Below are 22744 nucleotides of genomic sequence, written 5' to 3' on the forward strand. Positions count from 1 at the left end.
AAGAAAATAGGTATTGAGTGTATTTGAGGACTCGCTTAGATATCGAAGTACACCAAGAGATGCTCTTGCTCATTACTTACGACTTGAACAGCCTCTACCACCTCCAAGAAGCTGGGACAAAGAGCACTCGTCTTTTTGCCGTCACTTCCCTCATGCTTCACCTGGAATTTGTATTTTGATCCCCTGCGAGCATGATTGGTGACTGGTAGTCAGCAAGCCCTTCCTTGTTGGTCATATGTCTTCCGAAATCTATCCACGTCGAGAGGACGCGATCTTAAGGGGCTTTAGTATACGCGGACTATGGGTTACAATTCGTGATTCCATCACATTATCAGCTTGGAATTGGATTGTACGGCGAGTGTGTAGATGCATTGATAGGTAGGTATTCAATACAACTGGACTGCCGCTGTCGAGTGTCCCTGCAGAAGTTCAGGGGATGATGGGCCCTCTCCCGCTCCCTCCCCTTGCTCCAAGAAACTCAGTTTTTCTCCCCGAAATGCAATGTCGCGATGATTTGAGAATCGAACTCACCTATTGTGAAAGCTGAAGCGACTGCCTCTTCGCATACCTAGTTTTGAGGTTCGGAAGAATTTTTCAAAACGCGGTTACGGTGTCTTGTTCACTACAATACCTCAACCCACTCGCCGATTCAAGGAGGTATGTAACCTCGAGGGGCCATACAAGTTAACAGCAATCATTATTCGCAATTTTTGTTTATACCATGCGTTGAGAACAAGGTCGTAAGATTTGGATGTCAAAGTCTCGAAAACTGGTGCCCGAGAGGACAGGTGAGAGGCATCTAGACATAGTATGCTGTCAACATGTGCTTTTTGGGGGTCTGGTCATCTAATGGATTGAATGATAGTTATACCGAATACAAGAAATGGAAATTACAAGTTGGCAAAGCAAGAGGAACCACGAGATGTCAAGTCAGTCCGACGGGAATCGATGTTTCTTATCATGTTTGGAGCGAAACGTGTCCTATTTAACTGCAGTCAGCATGTCGTTCTAGTATCATGCTTGGTAGAAATTCAAGGCGTGCTTCCACAGTGTTGATCAATAAAAATTTCACGAACAACTCCTCCGCATAACCTGCTGGAACTTTTTTTGCACCCTTTCCCTTCTTTGCCTGTAAAAGTCCAGGAGAAACGAAGGTGACCATTTCTTTCCGCGCTGGATTACTTCCAGACCCCAGCATTCCTTAGCCACAACCTGGCAAGGCCTGAAGGCTTGATCTGGTTATAGTTGAAGGAACATATGGCACGATCTGGGTGAATAACTCAGCAGTTGCAAGCTGGGAGACCGAATTCCAGGGACAAAACTGCACCGAACTGCATCATGCGCCCCTCCGTTCCATTTTTTTTAAATACGGGCATAATGTCGCAGAAGAAATGGCTGATTCCAAACACTGCCGCTGAGACTGCTGATATGCCGGAGGTACTGCAGTTAAAGAATAATTAGATCGAAGTAATCCAAGCCCGCCTGCATGTTCTGATCTCGTTACATGCGTGCACCTATAAGAGCAACCTCAAGGCCAGATAAACCTTCCATCACTCAGACCGTCTTTCCTTTTCCATTTCCGAAACTACTTCCCTATTCCTGCTCATATCACACCTACACCATCAAACTTTACTTGTCAAAACGACTTACCAACGCTTTGCAGCACATCTTCTCATACATTATGGTGTCCGCAACCAAGAAGCCGGTGTCGGCGATGTCAGCAAGGAACTCCACCAGGCACCGAAAGGTCTCTCACAAGGTGACGAAGATTATCACCACGGCCAAAAGCCGGGTGATATCTAACAAGGCGATGAAAATCAGGACCAAGAGCTGTAAGTTGCAACGACCGGTTTTTTTTGGTTTTTTTTTATTTTTTGTCCCTCTTTCCCTTTTCCCTTTCATCATCTTTCCCTGTTTTATTTCTCCCCTCTGACAATGTAAAGATGTCCACAATTCAACTTCGTCCCGTTTGGAATAATCCTCCTGCTTTCATGAAGTTATCAAGTGCAGAAAGCAACTCGGTGCCATCGTCGTGTGAACAAAGGCTTGCCATCGTTCTTTTGTTTCTCATGCCAGCATCGCATTACCTATGCTTTTCAGTGCCGTAACATCCAGTTGAACATGGTAAGAGTTTCTTGCTGTTCTCAATATAGGAAGCCATCATGGTGTTTGTTCCCTCGTGACAATTTTACTGGTGTTGATCCTACCTGCGCTCCTTGCTTCTCCGCTCCTTTCCAGATTTTCACGGAGTTGTCGCATGCATGTTACTGTCTACTACGTCTCGGCCTTGCTGTTCGACCGATTTACTGAGAGCTTCGAGCTGGTATAAACAATGCGCTTGCACGATCAGCACAGTTGATGCCGATATTTTTTCTTCTTCTTTAGTTGTGCTGGTCGATGGAGTGTAATGCGGCTAGATTAGAGCTGACCTTCCTAATAGGGAAAGACATGCCATCGTCTGAGCGACGGCGCAGAATGAATGCCATGGTCGACGAGCTCAGGCACCAAGAATATGTCGAAATGCCCACAAAGCCTAGAGGTAGCACATCGACTTACAAGGCTGGCGGAAGTGAGAGGGTGCAGGTACGTCCCCACATCTGTTTGATTCCCAGAGACTGGGAGCCAATCACATGGCATACCGCATGTGGGGTCTGTGAAGATTTCCCGAGTCCGCGCCGTTCTCAATTCGGTCGAATCTCGAAAACGCCGCCGGACACTGACCGTGGAAAACAGCTAGTCAAGGCGGCCTCGACCCTTCCAACTCCACCACTCACTCCTCCCGTTCTCTCCAAACCCACCGGCTCCGCGTCCCAGTCGAAAGGTGATTTGAAACCAAAACGCCCGGCGCCCGAGAAAAAGCGATCGCTGTCGAACCGGGACGTAGAGCGCTTCTTCTTTATGTAGTGGAACGTCGACCACTACCACCATTGCACGCAACCGAAGTAACAAGAAATACGTACACGAAAGTACACAAACAAGCACACGACGACGCGAAACACCCCAATACACGCACCCATCATGTCCTCAACATTCACATCCCTCCGTGGCCTCGCCACCCGCCTCTTCGCCGGCGGCGCGCGTCCCTCGCCATCATCCCTCCTCCTACCTAATAAGCCCGCGACCGCCGCCCTCCCCACCGCGATCCAACACCAACAAACCGCTTCCTACGCGAGCAAGGGCAAGAGCGGCCCCCCAGCCGGCATGTTCTCCGGCCAAAAGGCCGGCAGCAAGAAATCCAAAGGGCCCAAGCAAGTCGACCCGCGTATCATCAACATCCTGCGACACTTTGCCGTCCTCTCGCCCAAGCGGATCCCCCCACCCCTCCGTTTCGGCCGCAACAGGTACCTGCGCCACTGGACGATCCATCGCGCCTGGCTTCTCTTCCGTCGCCAGCAGCGCGAGCAGCGCGAGCGGATCTTGATGCAGCAGCACCAGAGCATGAGCAACGCGTGTGAGGAGCTTCGCAACACAGAGGGTCCCGGAACGAGGGAGACGGGATACCTGTATCGTGTGGCGATGCTGAAGAATGGTGTGTATGGACTGAAGAGTATCCCAATTGAGTATGCTAGTCGGGCATTGGTGGAGACGCCGGGTAGGCAGGCTTGGAATCATGAGTGGAAGCGGTAAATGGGATGTTTGAGAGGGTGGGGAAGGATAGGAGTCTGAAAAGGATGGAGGGACGGGACGGGCCAGTATTTGTCTGGTGTGGACATGAGAGATATAACAACCTCTGGGGAAGGCAACAAGATGGAATAGTGCCAAAAGGGGGGTTTGGTTGATTGTACGAGTAGGAATAAGCAGGATTTTCCATGGATTTGCTACGTTTTTTTCTTGCGTCAATTCCCGGTCTTGTTCTGGCTCATGGGTTCTGATCAAGATGTCCGTCCATCCCCGACTTTGGAACGGAACGAAATGGTGGGATCATCGTGATCCGAGGACGACCGAAACCGCAGAGCGAGATTCTTGTTGGGTCAAGGAATGGGAGTCTTGAGGCACGCAAAGGGTGGTTCTGGAAGGAGGAAAATCAGCGACTGCTATACCCTCCCGGCCAAAGCATGCCGAGTGGGGGACAGCACAGCGAGACCGACCCGTGTGCCTGTTACCGCGTGTATTTGTCCGTGTCTAAGATCCGCACTTTGGGGAAACAAGGCAATACAGGCACGCTGCTACAACTAGAGAATGCCTCTTGATAAATCTCGACAGCTTTCTGAATGTCTTTCAGGTTTCCTATTTATGCTTCTCCCCACCTGTTCCTGCTCTACAACTTTGAGTATGGCCGTGCTGGCATCCAGCAGCCAAGCCTCGTCCCTGACAAAGTTGTTGAGACACAGATTGGCCTGCCGAATAGTCGCAAGAATCAACCAAGCATGTCATTGTCTATACATGAGACCTTGGGTATAAACACGGATTCGAGCGTCTATGTTGTCTCTTTGAAACCTAGCTTCTAGGCAATTTACGAATTGAAACATCCCTAAAAGACCCTCGGCAATGTGTTTTTGAATTACACGTAATCCCTATTGTAGTTTTGTAACGGCATAGCTTAACTACAACGAGCGGAGAGTGGTCTCAGACTATCCGTATCCGGCATTTTTTTATTTTTTTATTTTTTTTATTATTTTTTTTATTATTTTTTTTTTTTTCACGACCGCTCGCTTTAGGTTGCCCAGTTGGCTGATCGCCCGCCAAGTCTACAGTCAAAGGTTTCATTACTTTTGTCTCGGATGAGCAAGCCTAAGCAACCTTCCAGTTCATACTTCAGTCCCTCGTCACGCAGTGATAGATGTTGATGTATATGGAATTTCGAGTTGCATAGAATAGGCATCTAACCAACAATTCTATCTTCTTTGCAACTCATTTTGCTGCGACTGGATCTGCCCGAGTATCAAGAACAATGATTGCCTCCGCCGTCTGATAACTTTGTTCCTCTTTCCCATCACCATGTTCTTCTTTCCAGACCTTCTATCAGTGGCCATTCCAGTTCAGTTATTTTGCAGAAATCGGTTTCCATGGGTTGTAAAGATTTGGATAGAAAACCTAAGATGGAATCCCCGTTCATGTCTCGCTCTGCCTTTTTGACACCCAAATAACACAGATTATGCCAAATTTCACCGCAAGCCGCAAAATGAATAATGCTAAAGGTGTGAGATACGAAACCCGGACAGTAAGACATGTGCCAGCCACATTGGGTTGCCCAAAGTCATCCGAACCCGCTGTTTGGTTAGTTACACGAGAAAGCCGTGACAATCGAAGGAAAGTCTAAAGCCATATTAATACATAAGATATGTCTGAGAAAAAGGCTGGATGAGTTTCTCATGTGCCGCGTCCTGTTCTCCTGCCGAAGCATCTGGCTGAGTGAAAATGAAACCCATGTGGATCATTATGGTCATTTTTCGTCCCGACATTCGATGTCCTGAGCAGCGAGGTTGATGTGGAGAGAGTGTGAGGCGAGGTCGAACCCTTCAAGTCGGCTGGCTTCAATGATTTCGGAGAGAGCGTGTGCGTCTATCGAGTTACGCAGAGTTTGAGCTGAGGAGCCTTTCAACCAAGTGAGTGTAGATCCCTGCTCTTTTCTTCCCAGCCAAAAGGGAAGTCATCTTTGTGGATTTGATTCCCACTGCCGTTCTCTTTCGAGTTTGAAGCCATACGGAGTTCGAAGCCATATATACCAGTCATCCGCGCCCAGCTCTGCTTGTGCTGGTCTCTGCTACAGCAGAGCTGGTTGTCGAATTCTTGCGCACGATCGTTCGAGAGGAATAATGGCGAATGGAGAGGATTCATACGGGTCCCCTTATCCCAGGATTCTCATAGAATCACACAGCACCCACTTCCTTCCTTCTTCTCAAACGTTAGCAGCGCCGCTCGCGTGGCTGCCTCGAATACGTCGTCAACACCTTCTCCGGTAAGACTGGAACATTCGAGGTACTTTCGAGCGCCAATCTCCTTTGCTATCCTCTGGCCTTCGTCCTCCATCACGAATCGTTGGGATCGCTTTCGCATTTCTTCGATGGCAACTGGATCTCCCCTGAGATCCTTCTTGAGACCCACCAAAATGATGGGAACATTGGGACATCTTTCGTTGGCCTCAGTAACCCACTGTGAGAGGTCCTGGTTAGTGGTCTGACTTGATGATTTGCTGAGACAATGCGTCGCTCGAACCACCCACCTTGTGTTTAACGTTGTCCAAAGAATCTGGCGTGTCGACCGAAAACCCTATTAGAATGACATGCGCCTTTGAGTATGCTAGTGGTCGTAATCGCTCATAGTCTTCTTGTCCGGCTGTGTCCCATAGCGCTAGCTGAACCGACTTGCCATCTACTCGGCAGTCGGTAACGTAATTCTCGAACACGGTGGGGATCTATTGAATATTGTTATCGGTTAGCACGACGCGAACATGGACAGCGAGTATTAGGACGAGCGTGTTGGAGGCTGTCCATGTAATATGCTCAAGAGCACAGGAAGCATTGGGCACGGGGACGCCGTAGGCCCGTGCCGCCATATGGTTTCACCGGCGGCTTTAACAAGTACTCACATATGTCTGTTCCCGCGCAGATACACGTTAGCCATTGATTCAAAGGTACGGATAACAGGAGGGCATATGCGTATGCGGGATCGGATGCGATAACTTACGGCTGGGAAAAAACCCAAAGTGAAGACGCTCAGTAGACTGGTTTTTCCACAAGCACCGTCGCCGATGATGACGAGTTTCCTATATCATACGGAGGATTAGCGTCTGCAGATTGGCAAGGCAACCAGTTGCTGGTGTGTGTCTGTTCTGGAGGCTGGTGCAGCACAACGGCGGGGAAGGGGTTTGGTGTTCCAATTCGGTCACTCGAAGAACTCTGGGTCGGACTGATTCGGTCCCGTACTTCTCCATCATTTCCCGAATCGCAAAGCCCAAGCAGGACAGGTGCTAGCTTACCTGCGGATGACATTCTGAGGGCTGCCTGATGCCATTTTGGGTAATGGCTGTAAATATCCTGAGCCTTGTGTTTGTCCAAACCAAGCTCACTTCGCCTGAGAGGACCTCGAGCCCCCTGGGTCTCTGCGCTGTCGACGGTGTGTGGTAGGCGATGCTCTTGGGTTATTCAATTGCGAATTGCTATCGATGAAGATCTATCGGATATTGCGTTTCGGGATTGGAGTCGTCGCCGTTGCAACTGTACACACAGTTGGGGGTTGGTCGAGAGTATGTCGGGTAGAGAGGTACGAGAAGATGCGTTAGAGGGGCGGTCAACCTGGAGGTACCAGCAGGCTTGCGAGAGGCCAAGCGGCAGACGAGCGATGCAATCGAGAGAGTAGTAGAGCGCGTGCGCGTTGACGGCAGAATTGGACGAATAGGTGGGATAAAGCGAGGAGTAATTAGAGACGAGGAGAGAAAGGTGGAAAAGCTCAGGGAAAAAAAAAAAAAGTTAGATGGTTGGGAGTGAGGATGAATAGGGACAGGACTTGAACTGGAAATGGACCTGGAACTGTAGTGGAAGTGCCCGGTAGGTGGTAGTTGCGCGCAACAGCTAGCGGAGCGGTTGGACAGTGACCGCGACCAGCAGTGTCAGGGCAGTGCTCCCGTCGTTCGTTGGTAACCCGGGTGATAAGGTAGGTAGGTTGGTAAGCAGCAGCAGCAGACCGAGGGGAGTACCGTGCCAGGACTGCCCGAAGTGAGGAGTCGGCAACTTGTACGGAACAGGAGAAGTGGAATTGAGCGTAGACTGTGCCTGCCTGAAATCCTGGACTTGGACTTGTGGTGGTGGTTTCGCGGGAAATTTTGAGGGGAAAACAACGGTTGATAGTTGCTGATCAAGGACGGGGGGCGCTTCTCGCTTTGAAGGAGTTCCGCAATTGCATTTGGGATTGATCTGAAAAGGAAACTGCCCCTGCCTTGATGGGATGAATTACGGCGGCTGACATAAACATCCTGGCAGTGAGGCTTCGAGACGCCGGACTCCTAGAGGTAACGGTGTAGGCAAGTGCGTGTGTCGTAGGTACAGTACTACGTCGGTAGGTAGGTACGTAGTACATGGTCCAGGCTCTGGGCTCCACCCGACTCTCTCTCTCACTCTTCAGTGTTCAGTCACTGTTCACGATCCATGTCCCGACCATGGAAGTGCCGACAATCCCAGGACCATATCGATGGACAGATGAACCAAACTGAAAGACACCACAGCTTACGCCTTTTTCTTTACACCCACCCACTACAGCAGCGACGAACACAGTCGAAACTACAGTTACCGACAGGCTTGTCAAAGCTCGTCTCCGGCCGGCCTGGTTTGCTTCAAGATTGGTGTTGGTCCGATCCCTGTCGCCGCGACGGGGACATTTGGAGACATTTGGAGACACACAAATCCACGATTCCCAGGCACGGTACATCAGATTGTCCAATGTAGCGATGCTTGGTGTGTTGCCGCTACTATCTCTAGCGATGCAGGGCCCCCTGATTGCTGTTCTTGGTTCCCTTTTCCGGATGACAGCGACGGCCCTTCCTAGCAACGAACAGCCAAACTCGGGCAGGATGTGGACGTGTAGGATCTGTCCTGAGTTGTCTGTTGCACCAAGTCCTACCGTCGTCCTACCCTCCTTCACCTCCAGCAACCTCCCACATCAGGACATTTCCCAAGTCTGCGCAGTCTTCTCTGCCTCTCACGAGACTCTTTCATGGTGTGATGAGACGTCACTCTTTTTCCCTTTGCGGGATGCTGGCAAGATACAAATAAAGAGCGGTCCTACCTCGTGTTGACGGGTGGGCCGCTTCCACTTCTAGCTTGTGCTTGCCATCACAGCCATAAACGGTCGCGCGCTGCTCGAATGTCAAGCATGTCAGGGCGTAACGATCGTTTCTGATAGGTTATTGCAGCGCTGAAGCTTGGGCGATACCAAGGCTGTGCACTAATTAACGCTTCGGAAAACGACCGCCCCCCTGAGGCTCGGGGCTGAGGCGATCCGCACGCAAGCCGCTTACTGCCCACTATGTACCCACTTTCTCCGGAGCCCAGCATCGAGAATCCAACGTGAAGGTCCCCAAAACGACATTTCCCGGCACTTTATGGCCAGTCAAGGTCAACTTACTTTCCGGGGTAAGGGAATTTGTCCTTCAGGGTTCCTGGTCAAGTGTTCCCTTCCGGGCAAGAAGTCCGTTCGAAGAGCTCAACTTTCCAGCCGTGTTTATGCTTCGGTCCCTTTTGCTCACAAGATATCGAATCATGGGTTACGGTAACCAGACAAGATGACGGCCAGCCCGATTGTATGGGTTTACGAGGTAGGAGATACGTTCGATCACTTGCAACATCTCCAGGCTTGTGCCAGACTGAAAATCCTCACCTCTCTGACATCAGTTTGGAACCATGTCTTGCTTATGATGAGCAAAGCCAATTACCCTCTGACTCGATCCGCTTCACTCCAAACTCTGCGCCATTTCAGCGTTGAGCATTTCGACATTACCAAACCACAAGACAGAAAGCTTTTCGTCCACATCGTCGTCGCTCTCAAAGATACAGCAAATATTTCAGGGGTAAGTAAACAAACCAAGTAAAATGACCCTAACCCTGGTTCTTGGCAGACATGATGCCACCTTCTGTTTGGCAATGACAGCTTGAACGCGGCCTCATCCCTACCTAACAAAGAAGGTGGCATTTTTTCGGGTACTACATGGGCGATCAGCGGAACTCAAGGTGACGGCTTTTTTGTCATCGGCGAGGCGGCCTGTCGACACGTTTGGGAGGTTCAAGTCACGGCGCCCACGGGCTTTGACTCTTCCCGGGCTGTCATGCGTGGGAAACAGGCACGCCTATGGAAACAAAACCTACTGGTTGTCTAAGACGACTGAAGATGGGATTGAAGGTTCTTGGTGACAGCTTTACGGTACACCAACCCGCAAGAGAGTCATGCTTCGTTGTTAGTGCAACCCGGCTAGCAGCGAATCTGGAAAAGAACACATCTCTCCAAAGGCAACCTGCTGTTCATTCTGCCAATAAAGATTTTGGGGGATGCGTCGACGTTTGGTTCCTCTGTGTCGCTTAGGAATGGGGCCAAAGATAACGCATAGTGGAAACTGAGATAGAAAGAGCGTCTCATATATGCTTGCATAACAATGTTGCCATTACCAATCCGTTGGCCAAGAGGGCCGTGACTACAACCGATTTGGCTAGAAACATCATGTACCAGCACTGGATTGTACACGCGAATAATAAATCCAGAAAATGCACCTTGGTGGCCGTCACGAAATCGTTCTACTTGTAAGTAGTTGTGCAACTGCCTCAAGTGGTACGTAGAGGTACAATCTGGAAGTTACAGCTGTCTTATCGATAAGACTGTCGCTTGGCGCAATGAGTGGAAACGATGAATTCGAGGATCAGAGCGTCCGTCATTTGGCGACGGAGCATCATCCGTCAGGGGCATGATGCTTTGCTGACAGCACGTGATGGTCAGCCTCGCTGTGGCTCACCAATGAAAATCTGTGGGGTTCGTTCTTCAGTCTGGGGCTCTCTCGCTGTGTGGAGTTTGGAGGCTACCCGACCCAGCTTCGATGAAGGCAACGAAAGACGCGACGCAGCAGGGAAGCGGCATCTGAAAACATCCGAACAGCACACTGGAGCAGTGGCCGAAGGAGCCACATTCGCGCTGTGAGGGGAAGGTGGAAGGCTTGCCGACCCTGCCCGCTCTGCTCGCCCAATCCACTTCATGCATCATTTCAGTTGCCGGTGCCGCGTTCCACTTCAGTTCCAATCGCATCGTCTCCACGGCAGGCCTGGTACCTAGCTGCTCGTTGCTTGCTGTTCTACCTTTCAACCCGCTGCCTTCTATCTCCTCCAGTCTCCAGCTTGTTCATGATCTTGACAGACGCGGCTGTTCTTCTTTCCCCTGGCACCCAGACTAGAGGTACCCTATCGTGACGCCCTGCCGGGTCTTTTTTTATTCAAAAGCGCGCCTTCTACTCGTTGTAGCGGGCTGCCCTTTCGTTAATTAATCCCGTTACCTCTCTTACGTGAGTTTCGCCTGGTCCCCAAGTCGCGGATCTTTCAGATCGCATTTTACTACCTGCCTACTACTTCTCTCTACCTACCTATGCACCATTTGCACCAATCTGTGCTCCCTCTTTCCCACCATCGACATCACCCGCGAGTCTCCCTTTCCGCACTTTTCGGCCAAGATAGCGACAGCGAGGTACATCATCATCGCTACTCAAGCTAGCGGTGGTACATCAACCCCTCCCAGCCGCCTAGTCACACCAACCAGTTCTCTCTGCCTCGAGCTCAAACCAGGACTCGCTTTTACATTCCATTCTTTTCCAACCACCACGACAGTGACAACGCCAAATCGCCGTTGCTCTATTCTCGCGAGCTACGTGCTTGGCTTCACGTCTTCATACACTGCATATTATCCACTCGGTCATCTCGTTGCCCACCCGATTATCCGATCTGCGGCGCCGTAGCCCAACCGCCTCACATCTCTCTCAGCTTGGAGCTTACTTTGTCCTCAATTTTAGTTCTCGGCCGGACCCTTGCCCCTCCGATATCGTCGCACGGAATTGCATGTGCCCGATCCTCGAATCTGCTCGCGTCGTTCATTCTTGATACCAGAGTCAAACCATGAAGGGTAACAGTCGTCACCCTTTGGTGCCACCGCCGCCCTTGGCCCCGCAGTCGCCCACCTCCAAGGCCACGGCAAAATACACAAACAAAGATGGATCCAAGTTCATTACGGTTCCCAAGGGGTCAACCCCAGCCGACTCGGCCCAGCCGTCCCCGATGATCACCACAGCTGCGAATGCTGCTCCCGGTCCACAATCGGCATCTACCTCGCATACACAAGGTCATGGGTTAGGTCAGGCGGAGGGACAGGTGCAACCTGTCAATAAGAAAAAAGCAAAGCGGCGTCAAAAGGCTGCGGCAAAGGCGGCTGCCACGCAAGGCATAGCTAACCCAGCACCCTCGAATGGCTTTCCGAGCCCTTCTCCGTCGCACGCGCAGCAATCTACAGAGGCCGATCACGACGACAGCCACGATGAGCATCTGGAAGAGTTCAATAATCGCAGAGATTCGCGGGCATCGAATATCCACGAGAATGGCTTTGCGCAAGGGGCGACTACAAGTTCTAAAAAGTCCAAGAAAAAGAAGAAAAAGAGCCATGCTGGTCAAAATGCGGCTGAACTGCCAAACAGTCTTCAACATGACACCTATGTCCCTGCGCCCCAATTGTCCCAACATCCGCGCCCGGGCATATCAAAGGAAAAGATTTGGAACACTAGCTCTCAGGAGGAGAGGGAGCGGATCAAAGAATTCTGGCTGGGGTTGAGCGAGACAGAACGCAAGGAGCTGGTTAGGGTCGAGAAGGATGCTGTGCTCAAGAAGATGAAGGAGCAGCAGAAGCACACATGCAGTTGCACTGTGTGTGGGAGGAAGCGGACGGCCATCGAAGAGGAGCTGGAGGGCCTTTACGATGCTTACTACGAGGAATTGGAACAGTACGCAAACCATCCCAATCAGGGCGAAGCGCCTCCGATGTTGGGGCGACGCCCCTCGTTCGGCTCCATGACAGGTATGCGCCCGCGTGGCCTCCCGACAAGCTATTCAAGTCACCATCAGCCATCACATGCGCAAATCGTCGACCATGGTGCCGAAGAAGATGACGAGGAGGAAGAGGTTGAGGAAGAGTACAGCGAGGATGAGCAGGACGAGGATGACTATAGTGATGATGAGCCTTCAGAAGAACTGCACCGATCCGACTACCCGGCAGACTTTTTTAATTTCGGAAATAGCCTGACTGTGCAGGGTAGGGACAGATTCCCCATTCTTCCGTCTTTTCTACAGAGTATTCCCTCTCCGGGAACTAGCAATAACGCTTATGGCTCATCTTCTTTAGGCGGGATCCTAACCGTTGCCGACGACCTGCTGAAGAATGACGGCAAAAAGTTCATCGAAATGATGGAGCAACTCGCCGAGCGACGCATGGCTCGCGAGGAGGATGCGAGGGACCAGTTCGGTAGCCCCTTTTCTCACTCCACCGGCGACCGCAATGCCCATTATCACCCCCCGGCCGATGATGAGGTAGACGACGAAGAATACGACGAGGATTACGATGATGACGAGGAGGAAGAGTACGACAGTCAAGATGAAGAGGTATGGGTTCTACGTGTCGCACCGTTTGGGGGAGTGTTGAGTCATTAATCTCTTATCTAGGAAACCATGACCGAGGAGCAGCGTATGGAAGAAGGCCGCCGGATGTTTCAGATTTTTGCCGCCAGGATGTTCGAGCAGCGGGTACTTACTGCGTACCGTGAAAAGGTCGCTAGGGAACGGCAAAACATGCTGCTCGAGGAACTAGCCGACGAGAAAAGACGAAGCGAAGAACGCCTGGTCAAAAAGCAGAAGGAAGCCCAAAAGAAGAAGGAACGGCAGGCGAGGAAAAAAGAGCTTCAGGCTGAAGAGAAGGCACGCCGTGAAGAGGAAAAGATGGCTGAGGAGAAAGCGAAGAAAGCCGAGGAGGACCGGCAAAAAGAACAGAGAAGGCAAAGAGAAGAGGAAAAGAGGAAACAGAAAGAGGCTCAAAAGAAGGCGGAGGAAGAGGAACGAAGGCGTAAGGAAGCTGAACGCCAACGACGCAATCATGAGCGGGAGGAGAACGAGCGCAAAGCGCGAGAGCTTCGAGAGCGGGAGAAGAAAGCACGCGAAGAAGCGCGTCTCAAAGAGAAGGAGGCCCGTGAACAAAAGGAACGTGAGGCAAGGGAACAAAAGGAGCGGCAGGAGCGCGAGAAGAGGGAAAGGGAGGCCAAAGCCAAGGCGGAGATGGAGGCCGCGAAGGCGGCCAAGGATAAGTCTAAGCAGGAAGACCGAGCAGCGCAGAAGGCTGCGGCTCTCGCAACCACCGCGCCTGTGCCCATCACTCTGCCCAAGAGGCCTGCTCAGCCGATCCAGACTTCTGTGCCGGCTGCAGTACCAGCCTTACCTCAACAACCTGCAGCATATGCCTCGCCTGTCATTCCCGTCGCCACCCCGGCGTTTCCAAAGGTGCCAGCCCCCGCTCAGAGTCGTCAAATACACCAGCAAGAAAGTGTCACAACTTCTTCAGGACCAACATCTCAGCCGGGATCAGCCGCTAGCCAAAATCCTTCTCCGCACACATTAACACCAGTACTTACGAGTCCTGGTCCCATGAAACCACACAGCAAGTCCGGGGTTGCTGTGAGCGGGACACAAAGCAGTGGGGTACATTTACCGTCCCCCGCCCCTTCAACGACCGTCAACGCGGGTTCCAAACCACTTCAATCCCAGGCAAATCCCTTTGGCGGCCCCTCGATGAACATGCCATTCCAACCAACTCCTCAGCCCCCGCCTGGTTTCAGCAACCACATGCAACCCCAATATCCTCCTTTCTACAACCCTGCCAACAGCTATAACAGAGTGGCACCGGGGATGATGGCGGCGCCACCGGGTTTTTCTGCGCCATTAGGCGGGCGGGCAATGTCGATGCATTCACCTGGATTCCCCGGGCCCCTGGATTCACCAGTGTCAAGCTTTGCAGGCTTGCCAGCTGGATTGAGCTCACTGCTAGGCAAAGATAACGTGCCGTCTCACACTCGTCAGGGTTCCGGTAGCTTCGAAATCGGGCCTGTCGGCTCTTCAAGTCAGCCCATCAGCCGGCCGACGCCCATAGGAAGACCGGCCAGCGTGGTCCATGGCCAGCGACGATCACCCGAGTTCTCGACTAACGGAACCGATCAGGCGGAACAAGAAGTACATCTCGGAAGCAGTGCACTGCTCGAGCCTGATGACACTCAGCAGGATTTTCCTGCCCGGTCTCATTTTGGTCTGCTTGGGACGTCTGCGCCCGGGGTTCGATCTGCACCTGGATTTGGTGGGGGACCGTTTGGGATGGAAACCGGTTTTTCACTGCCACACCAGAACAGCCCGTGGAATCCGGTACCTCCACTTCAACACAACCCATTCGTACCGCCGCCTCCGGGGTTCCCGTCATCGTCACATCACGGACCATGGAGCCAGGCGGCACCGCCCGGAATCATGGGCCGAACTCCGTCCATCGTGGAGCGTAGTGCCCCGTGGTCTGTGACACTTCGCAAGTCGCTCTGTGCTGTATGCGAAGATCTCGGCGCTGGCAGTAGTTCGAGTTACGATGGGTTCATCCCGTTGGGGGAAATCATGGCCCATATGAAGCAGTTTACAGTGAACGAGAAAGAAGTTCTTGATATCTGCGATACGGAAGGAAACCCATCCAATGGCGGGGGGAGTTTTATTGTGCGGGACCCATTGTCGCCAAGTGGAAGCCCGCTCATTCGCTATGTTCCGGACGATGACGCTTCACGAGCTCCATATGGCCCTATCAAACATCCCGGAGATATCGGCAGCCCGATCGTCGGTTCAGGTTCATTTCATGTCGGATCATAGGAAGATAAAACATCGCATTCGGCCGGGCAAGGAGAGCTACGGCAGCCGCGCGGGACAACAGGCACTGATCAGAGTGCAGTTCGCCAGACATGTTTGCAAAGAACTCGAGATGCGTAAGGGCGAACACAGACGAAGCCGGATGTTGAAGGAGTGCAAAACTATGTACGGTCTTCGGGGGACAATATAGACCAACGCAGTACAGGCATGACTCTAGGCTCCGATCCAGCACGCCTATACAACCAGTCCGATGGTGATCAATCTTGGCGCCGATTATCGCGTTCGGAATCTGTTGCAGGAGCCAGGTTTTCAGCTAGTCCCCAGTTTGGCAACAGTAGGGAACCCTCGTCGCGCACCATTACGCCTGTGGTTCAAGGACAGAACAATCGAAACAAAGTTTTTTTTGGCAGAAATCAGGGCCGCTCGCCGTCTTCTACTTCCCAAATCGCTAGCGGTTGGCAATCACAACCAAGTACAGCTGTGGCTCAAGGTCAGGATAGTCCAGATAGTTTTGCGTTTGGCAGAAATCAGGGCCGATCTTCCTCGGTATCAACTACGCCTGTGGCGCAGAGACAGGACAATCCAGATGCTTTCCGGTTTGGTAGAACACGTACAGCTGTTGGGCAAGGAAATCCAGGTGATAGTTCGTTTGGCCGTAGCGCAAGCAATCAGCAAGGCCAACGGAAGAACCCGGAACGAAAAACGTGGGCGTGGTGATGAAGGCCGATGGGAAGAAGGTTTTGACTTGGCTGTGTATGGGTACGGGTGTAGGTGAATCAGCCGCCTTATATGGATGGGCAATGAGGGTTATGAAGGCCGGCTAGTGTTGGACGGCTTGTAAGCAACATATGCATTTCAAGTAAGCATTATCTCTTTTTCGTTGTCGGTTTTCCAAGGAGGAAGCGAAGTATTCATCAGACAACAACAATGATGCGAGGGGAGAACGGGCATGTTCTTCTTGTCCTCGGTACTGGCTTGTTATTAAAGGAGGAGAACGCCGATGAGGCTCATACCCAATGTTCTCCCGTGGTTGTCGTTTGTATCTTTTTTTTTTTTGTTCAGCAGCATATTGAACATGGAAGCGAAATGGTAGCTACTTAGGCAGGCTGTCTACTGTACAATTCAAAGCAAGGAGATATTTGCTGGCTCCCGTCTCAAAACGTTGAAACTCGATACACTTCTTCCATGTAGTATGCCAGTGTTCAGGTTGGTGGTGGATGGTCCGGCTCAGCCACTCCTATGTGTGCTGCTCGATAAAGATGATTCGCTCCCCTTTCCCGTTGTGTCCCCAGTGGCTGATTGGGCAAGGATGGAATAAGTCCAGACTGTTCGTTCGTGGAGCCGTTCATATTCAGAAATTTTGGCCGTCCTTGATCACAAAAATCCATCTTTTTACTCATGCCTTAGGTCATTCTGATCATGAACCCCCGATGATGGATATCAACACTGTGAGCAAGAATAGTACTACTTGGTGAATACTGGAAGAAACGGAAAGCTAAAAACGGAGCAAAAGGCTAGGCAAAACTGAGCTCAAAAGGGGACCATGTGGATTCACGCTGTTCTTCTGATTGGACGACGCATCTGAGACCGTGCAGTGCTCCCCATGTGGGGACCTTCAGCTCGTATGCCAAGCCTCTTTTCAATTTCGCTGGGAGCAAAGGCGAGAAGGGAGAGAGAGAGGGATCCCTGTCCAAACCCCCAAATCTGAGTTTGACAGGATTATTACTGTCCTATGTATAGACAAGCAGCCGGGTATCGTTGCGGTTGCTTCTCTGAGATAGTGCGAGAACCGCACGGGCGGATGGGCGGTAAAGAGCCTTGAGGTTGTCGGATGCGCGAGGATGCTATCGTGAAAGTGTGTTTGTTGGTGGTGTTTGAGGCTACATACCTACAGGGGCTGATGTTACATGGGGGTTGTGGTCCTATCGAGCGGTATGTATTGGGAATACCGATGCCCACTGGGGAGATCGCTGTCAAGCAATGTTTGGTCCTTTCGGGGTCTCTGGGTCCCGTCGTCGAGTCGAGAACCGGGGGGCAAGGGGAGGGGGGAAAAAAGGAGCGAAAAGGAGGCGGTCGCTCTGGAATTGCAGGGGTTCGTTCGCTCAAACATGTTCGAGCTGACCGGGCTTTTTCCATTTCTCAGACACACGCCGCCGTCTGCTACCATTTCTCTCCTGCTTCCATTCCTGATCCACCATCATCAATACCGTATCCTTTTCGACGCATCTTAGGAGGGGAGAGACGGCGACAGCTTCACTTTGTTGTGTCGTTGTTGACAGTCTTCAGCATCTATCTCCACTGATCCCTACGACATTCCCGTCCTGCCTGCAACGTGCCGATCGATCCCTGGGCCAACGGGCATCACCCCCCAAACACCTGCAAAACCTGGGACGACGAACCACCAGTCAGCCCTTCCGATCTCCAAAAACTCGTCAACCTCGCACAGCCTACTGGGATCACCAAACCTCGTGTGTTTCGGGCGCACAACCAAACAATCACCAGATTCATTCAGGAACAGGAAAGCCGACCTGAAGATCCCGCCTTCAGCTTTCCAGTTGCCAGCTCCACCGCCACTGCCATTCGAGAGCACTTGGAAGCAATCAAGCTACCTACGGCTCGATCCGACCCGACCGACGACCGCCCGTCCGCCTGCCAAGTCGAGTAACCAGCCTGTGACGGGAACAAGAAGAAAAATGGCGGCAACAACAAAGCAGTCGTCCCTCGCCGCCTTGGCTTCCCTCTCCCTCCTTCTCTTCTCCCCGGTTTCTGCCTCGGCCCAGCAAGTTCCCGGTCTAGAATGCCTGCACTTGCGCAGCCACGAGCTGGCCGTCATGGCCGCCTGCGGTGATGAGGGCGCTCTCAACCACTACTTCTCCACCTTCCCCACCACCATGTCGTCTGGCGACCCCGATTATCTCAAGACCCTGACGAAATGCTACATCGATTCTGGCTGCAACGAGGAGGAAACCCCCGCGCAGATCGCCGACGCCGCCAAGCGCTGCTCCGGAGGGCCCGCCGCCCACCCCCATCATCAGCTGGGCTCTCGCTCCGAGAAGGGTGCCTTCTACAACCACCGCCTGCGCATTCCCGTCGTTCCCGCCAAGCCAGCGTCCATCGCCGTCGCCCGCGCCGCCGTCACTGATGCGCCCGTCGTCGAGCCCGATGTCGCCCTCATGAAGACCAAGATCACCGCCCCAGCCATCCTGCCCCGCGCCGATGAGACGACCGAAACCCGTGCCGTCGCCGGCACCAAGCGGTCCTCGTCACCCGTGATCTGCCTGACCACGTCCGAGAGTTCGATCCAGTCGTGCCCGACCCAATCCACCGGCACCGCCTCGGGCAAGTTGCTGTCTTGCTTTGAGACCTCGGTGCCCGTCGAAGTGTGCGTCGAGGGCCTGATCTGCCAAACCGCTTCGAGCGGCCAGATCAGCTGCATGTACAAGCAGTCCGGTCTCGAAACGGCCGGCATCGTCATGGCCATCTACTTCGCCGCCACCATCGGTTTGGCTGTCTGCGGCCTGTGCTTCTTCTGCTGCCGCGAGCGCCGCACTATGAAGAAGCTCGAGCGCGCGGCCGAGGCGGCCAAGATTGCGAAGGAGGCCAAGTCTAGCGCCATGGCTGCTAAGAAGCGCACTGCTACCGCCCCCGCCCTCGACCAGCACCAGCAGGAGCAGGAGCACATGTTGGAGCAGCCACTGATGGGCGGTAACGCGGGCTACATGGGTGGTGGTGGATATCAGGGTGTCCCCCTGAACAACGAGTATGATGATGTCCCGGCCCCGCCGCCGCATATGGCTGGTACGGGATATGGTGGTGCGGCGGGAGTTAGGGGTGGGTCGGGTAGCGGAAGCCCGACGGGCGGAGCGCCCAACCCGTTCTCGGATCATAATGAGGGACACCCTGCCTTGAGGTGATCAGTCCATCTGGAGGTTGTGAGAGTTTCAGTGTTGGGGTTGTTGGATGAAAGCAAATGTTTTGGTCATCTACTGTTGGGGCAATCAGACTGCTGTGATTGGTCTACTGTTGGAGTCGGTGTTGGAATGGACGAAGAGGGGGTGGTTGATTGGAAGACAAAGGTGCTTTTTTGCAAAGTCTCGCTGTTGGCGGGGACTGGGTACAGGTAGTGAATGTGTTGCATTGTCTGGTGTAGGTAGTAATGGATAAAGAACGAATGGACGGGACAAGGGGGTTGTGACGTTATTACAGGTCCGGCGGACTTTCGATTTTCCATCTCAAGGAAGCGCCGCCACTGAGCGGAAGCATGGGCTGCTGTCTCGTGGAAAATATCATTCGTCGCTTTAGCATGCTTAACCCTTCATGATCCTGAAAAGCTTGGTGTTGCAGTTCTCGAGCCATTTGCTTCGTCATGGGCACATTGGAGCGTGAACGTGTTCTGGTGATCCGGCGTATCTGATCGGCGCAAGTATCGGTAGTTTGGGTACTGTATCTGGTTGTCGTGGATGATTCGATTCTCGCATCATTTCCACCAACGGAAATGCCGGTGAAGAACCTCCATCGATGCATGCATGGACTGCAGAGTGCGTTGCATCTATCTTCTTCACCGCTCTCAAAGTGCATGCTTTTGTACTTGGGGTCTACATAGCCACGCCGCCGGTCCCGTCGTCGTTGCTTCGGGCATAGAAACGGTAGCATAAACACTGTTATAATACATGGCTTATGATGCGCCGGAGCTACACAACCCGTGGCAGCCAACCCGACTGTGTAAGTTAATTGGAAGCTGGGAAGGAAATTTCCTGAAGATGAAACACCAGCTGTACTTTATTCATTCGTAGGTGTTCCGAGCATTGGGATGCAGTGCATACATATGCGGGACCAAAAATATGCGGGATCAACAGTGCACCTGTAGCCCCCTTTGGTAACAGGAAAAATACCCTGACAAAACATACAAATATGCGAAGTGAGGCTTCTATATATTACATTTCGACATCCATTATCTATGACAAGGATTGGAGCTTTGGTTGGCGAGATATCGACGAGTGTCCATGTGGGTCATGAATGCATACAATGCTTGCGCTCCCGCCGCCCCCGAGTCTCGAAGAAAGAATGGAGAGGACGATGATACCACCCATAACAACAGTTCAGGGTCCGCACATTCATTTTGTTACAAAATCCCGCTCTCAATACATCCGCGGGACCGAGAAGAATTTTCATGGTACCCGAAAAGGCGTTTTCTCGTCTTGTTTTCTCAGCCCCGTCTCCTAAACCGCTCCAGTTCCACTATCTATCCCCTTCTCCTTCCCTACATACCCCCACTCGTGTTTCCCCAAGATACTATTTCACAGCATTGCACCTGCTAAGTATTCCATCTCCATTCCCTCACCCAACTTTTACTCCAACCACTCACCCCAAATCGATCCCGTCCTCAAGTAAGCGTAAAGGAAGCCGGCCCCGTATACACGGCACTAGCCGCCGCACCCGCACCCTGCCAATCCGAAAACGGACTAAAGTAATCCAAATTGACCGTGTTGCCCACAACATGCGTATCGCTCAGCAGCACGCGCACCTGGTTGACGGCGCTGACGACGTTGAAGCGCAGCACGAGTTTGGGGTCGGTGGACGTCCACGCGCCGCTGTTGGTGGGTAAGGTGGTGCCGGGCGTGGAGTGCGTGAAGGTTGCGAGGGCGTTTTCCGGGTTGACGTTGATGATGGCGCGGTAGCTTGGTTGGTGTTGAGGTGTTAGTGTGGTGTTTGTTGGATGGGAGGAAGGGTATGTGGGAAAGGGGGAGACGAACAGGGGAGAAGAGGAATGGGGGAGGGAAAACATACTTGATATGGGTTGCGTTGCGAGTGGCAGAGAAGCCGGTGACAGTGGCCGAAGTGGCATGCTGGGCTAAGGATGGAGCCGCGCTGGCGATGAGAGCGGCGAGGCCAGCGAGGGTAGTGGTGAATTTCATTGTGATACTGGGGTTATGTTTGTGGTGTTCTGGATCTGGCTGTTTTTTTTCCTTATATTTTTTAGTATCCTCAATGTTTCAATTATTGGGCTGTGCTGGATAAACGGATAGTCTCTTCTTGTCAAGCATGGGAAGCCGGGCTACTTATACTTTTTCTTCTGCCAATTCCTTCTTCGCATCCCACCTTATCTCGAGTTCTTGTTCTCGACAGCACTGGATTTGATTACGCTATTAATGTTCTAGATGCCATCACAGTTGTGATTCTCGACTTAAACCTCTCCAATACCATGTTCAAGACGCTCAAAATGTCCAATACGTACGTAATTAAATGATATATCTTCTCATGTGAATCACTCTTGTGTGATGAAGTAGTTCATCATATCACGAAAAGTATTGGACATTGATTCCAGGTTACCAAATTATCGAGTGTCTGGTGGAGTACAATGATTCGACGCCTCCTGGGATCATGATGCTTATTCTAGCATAATGAGTCCGTATGCGGCGAACAGCCCTGTGAAGTATCGTCCTTCTAAGAATTTCCCATTCCGACTACGCCTCTCAAAGACGACGCTCGCGATATCTGACCAAGGTTAGTAGTATATGAGTAATTCAAACCACAGAGTTAAATGCTGTATACCTTCCTTTCTCATTGAGCTTTCTCTTCTTGGGGGTCTGGCAAGATAGCAGTGAGAGGCGTGCATGATATTAGCCAAGAGAGCCCCGTGGGATAAGTGATATTTTGATGCCTTTTCTGGAAGAAACAGTTGTTGTATCGATGCTGTCTCATTTCCGTTAAATGATCCTTCGTTCCATATTCTCTGGACTGGTTGCACAGCGTTCGCACGAGAACACTCAGTGGATGAAAAGGGGAATCAAGAAATCGTCGTCGTCGCAAGTCTATCCCGGTTTCTTCAAAGTTTAGTACTCGATAGACATTAGATCACCGCAGACAACGCTACGACACTTTGGGATTGAATCATCCGAAGAGGCTGATGCTCGGATTCTGCCTTCTCACCTAGATCGTGGGGGTGCCCCCAAGTTGTGCATACAAGCACAAACAGAAAACGTTGTTCTAAACTTTTCCTTATTTTTCAGAATGCATCGTGCCCTCACCGCCCACGAAAAAAATGTCCGGTGGTGAATGGTGATGGAGCTCCTAGTGCCCCAGAATCCTGCGAGAATGTCTGTCTCTCAGCCGTTAAGACAATATTTGCCGCTATGGTACTTGGCGGGTATGAATGTGCCCTTGTTGAAGCTTTCGTGGAGTTCTGACACATCATTTCAGTTGGTCTATTTGGTGAGACCTGAGGTACTCGTGTTATATATCCGGTTTTGGCAAGTTCCTTGCCCATGCAACCGAGTATGTCAGGGCCCCATTTACAAGAACAATCATATAGTTCACGCTGACTGTCTATCTAGCTAGTCGCCCCCCCCCCCCCC

At 51.9% G+C, this 22744-nt stretch overlaps 6 protein-coding genes across 6 annotated transcripts; 4 read left to right on the top strand and 2 right to left on the bottom strand.

Moving 5' to 3' along the window:
* Positions 1-1681: 1681 nt before the first annotated feature.
* Positions 1682-3835, top strand: NEUTE1DRAFT_121346 (uncharacterized protein; the record flags this gene model as incomplete). Its single annotated transcript, XM_009851484.1, has 4 exons — positions 1682-1832; positions 2441-2583; positions 2734-2880; positions 2980-3835. 4 exons carry the CDS (start codon positions 1682-1684, stop codon positions 3625-3627), a joined length of 1089 nt encoding a protein of 362 aa, XP_009849786.1.
* Positions 3836-5802: 1967 nt separating this feature from the next.
* Positions 5803-6954, bottom strand: NEUTE1DRAFT_109071 (small Rho-type GTPase; the record flags this gene model as incomplete). Its single annotated transcript, XM_009851485.1, has 5 exons — positions 5803-6093; positions 6164-6355; positions 6530-6535; positions 6628-6706; positions 6920-6954. 5 exons carry the CDS (start codon positions 6952-6954, stop codon positions 5803-5805), a joined length of 603 nt encoding a protein of 200 aa, XP_009849787.1.
* Positions 6955-9747: 2793 nt separating this feature from the next.
* Positions 9748-10087, top strand: NEUTE1DRAFT_116563 (uncharacterized protein; the record flags this gene model as incomplete). Its single annotated transcript, XM_009851486.1, has 1 exon — positions 9748-10087. The coding sequence occupies one exon, from the start codon at positions 9781-9783 to the stop codon at positions 10009-10011; it is 231 nt and encodes a 76-aa protein (XP_009849788.1).
* A 1492-nt stretch (positions 10088-11579) lies between these two features.
* On the top strand, positions 11580-15673 carry NEUTE1DRAFT_128922 (uncharacterized protein; the record flags this gene model as incomplete). Its single annotated transcript, XM_009851487.1, has 2 exons — positions 11580-13109; positions 13170-15673. 2 exons carry the CDS (start codon positions 11580-11582, stop codon positions 15390-15392), a joined length of 3753 nt encoding a protein of 1250 aa, XP_009849789.1.
* Positions 15674-17876: 2203 nt separating this feature from the next.
* NEUTE1DRAFT_116565 (uncharacterized protein) lies at positions 17877-19706 on the top strand (the record flags this gene model as incomplete). Its single annotated transcript, XM_009851488.1, has 2 exons — positions 17877-18172; positions 18353-19706. The coding sequence occupies 2 exons, from the start codon at positions 18083-18085 to the stop codon at positions 19301-19303; spliced, it is 1041 nt and encodes a 346-aa protein (XP_009849790.1).
* A 1066-nt stretch (positions 19707-20772) lies between these two features.
* NEUTE1DRAFT_99736 (uncharacterized protein) lies at positions 20773-21304 on the bottom strand (the record flags this gene model as incomplete). Its single annotated transcript, XM_009851489.1, has 2 exons — positions 20773-21067; positions 21177-21304. 2 exons carry the CDS (start codon positions 21302-21304, stop codon positions 20773-20775), a joined length of 423 nt encoding a protein of 140 aa, XP_009849791.1.
* Between the last annotated feature and the right edge of the window lie 1440 nt (positions 21305-22744).

The sequence above is a fragment of the Neurospora tetrasperma genome, assembly GCF_000213175.1.
Source record: "Neurospora tetrasperma FGSC 2508 unplaced genomic scaffold NEUTE1scaffold_2, whole genome shotgun sequence".
Lineage (NCBI taxonomy): Eukaryota > Fungi > Ascomycota > Sordariomycetes > Sordariales > Sordariaceae > Neurospora > Neurospora tetrasperma.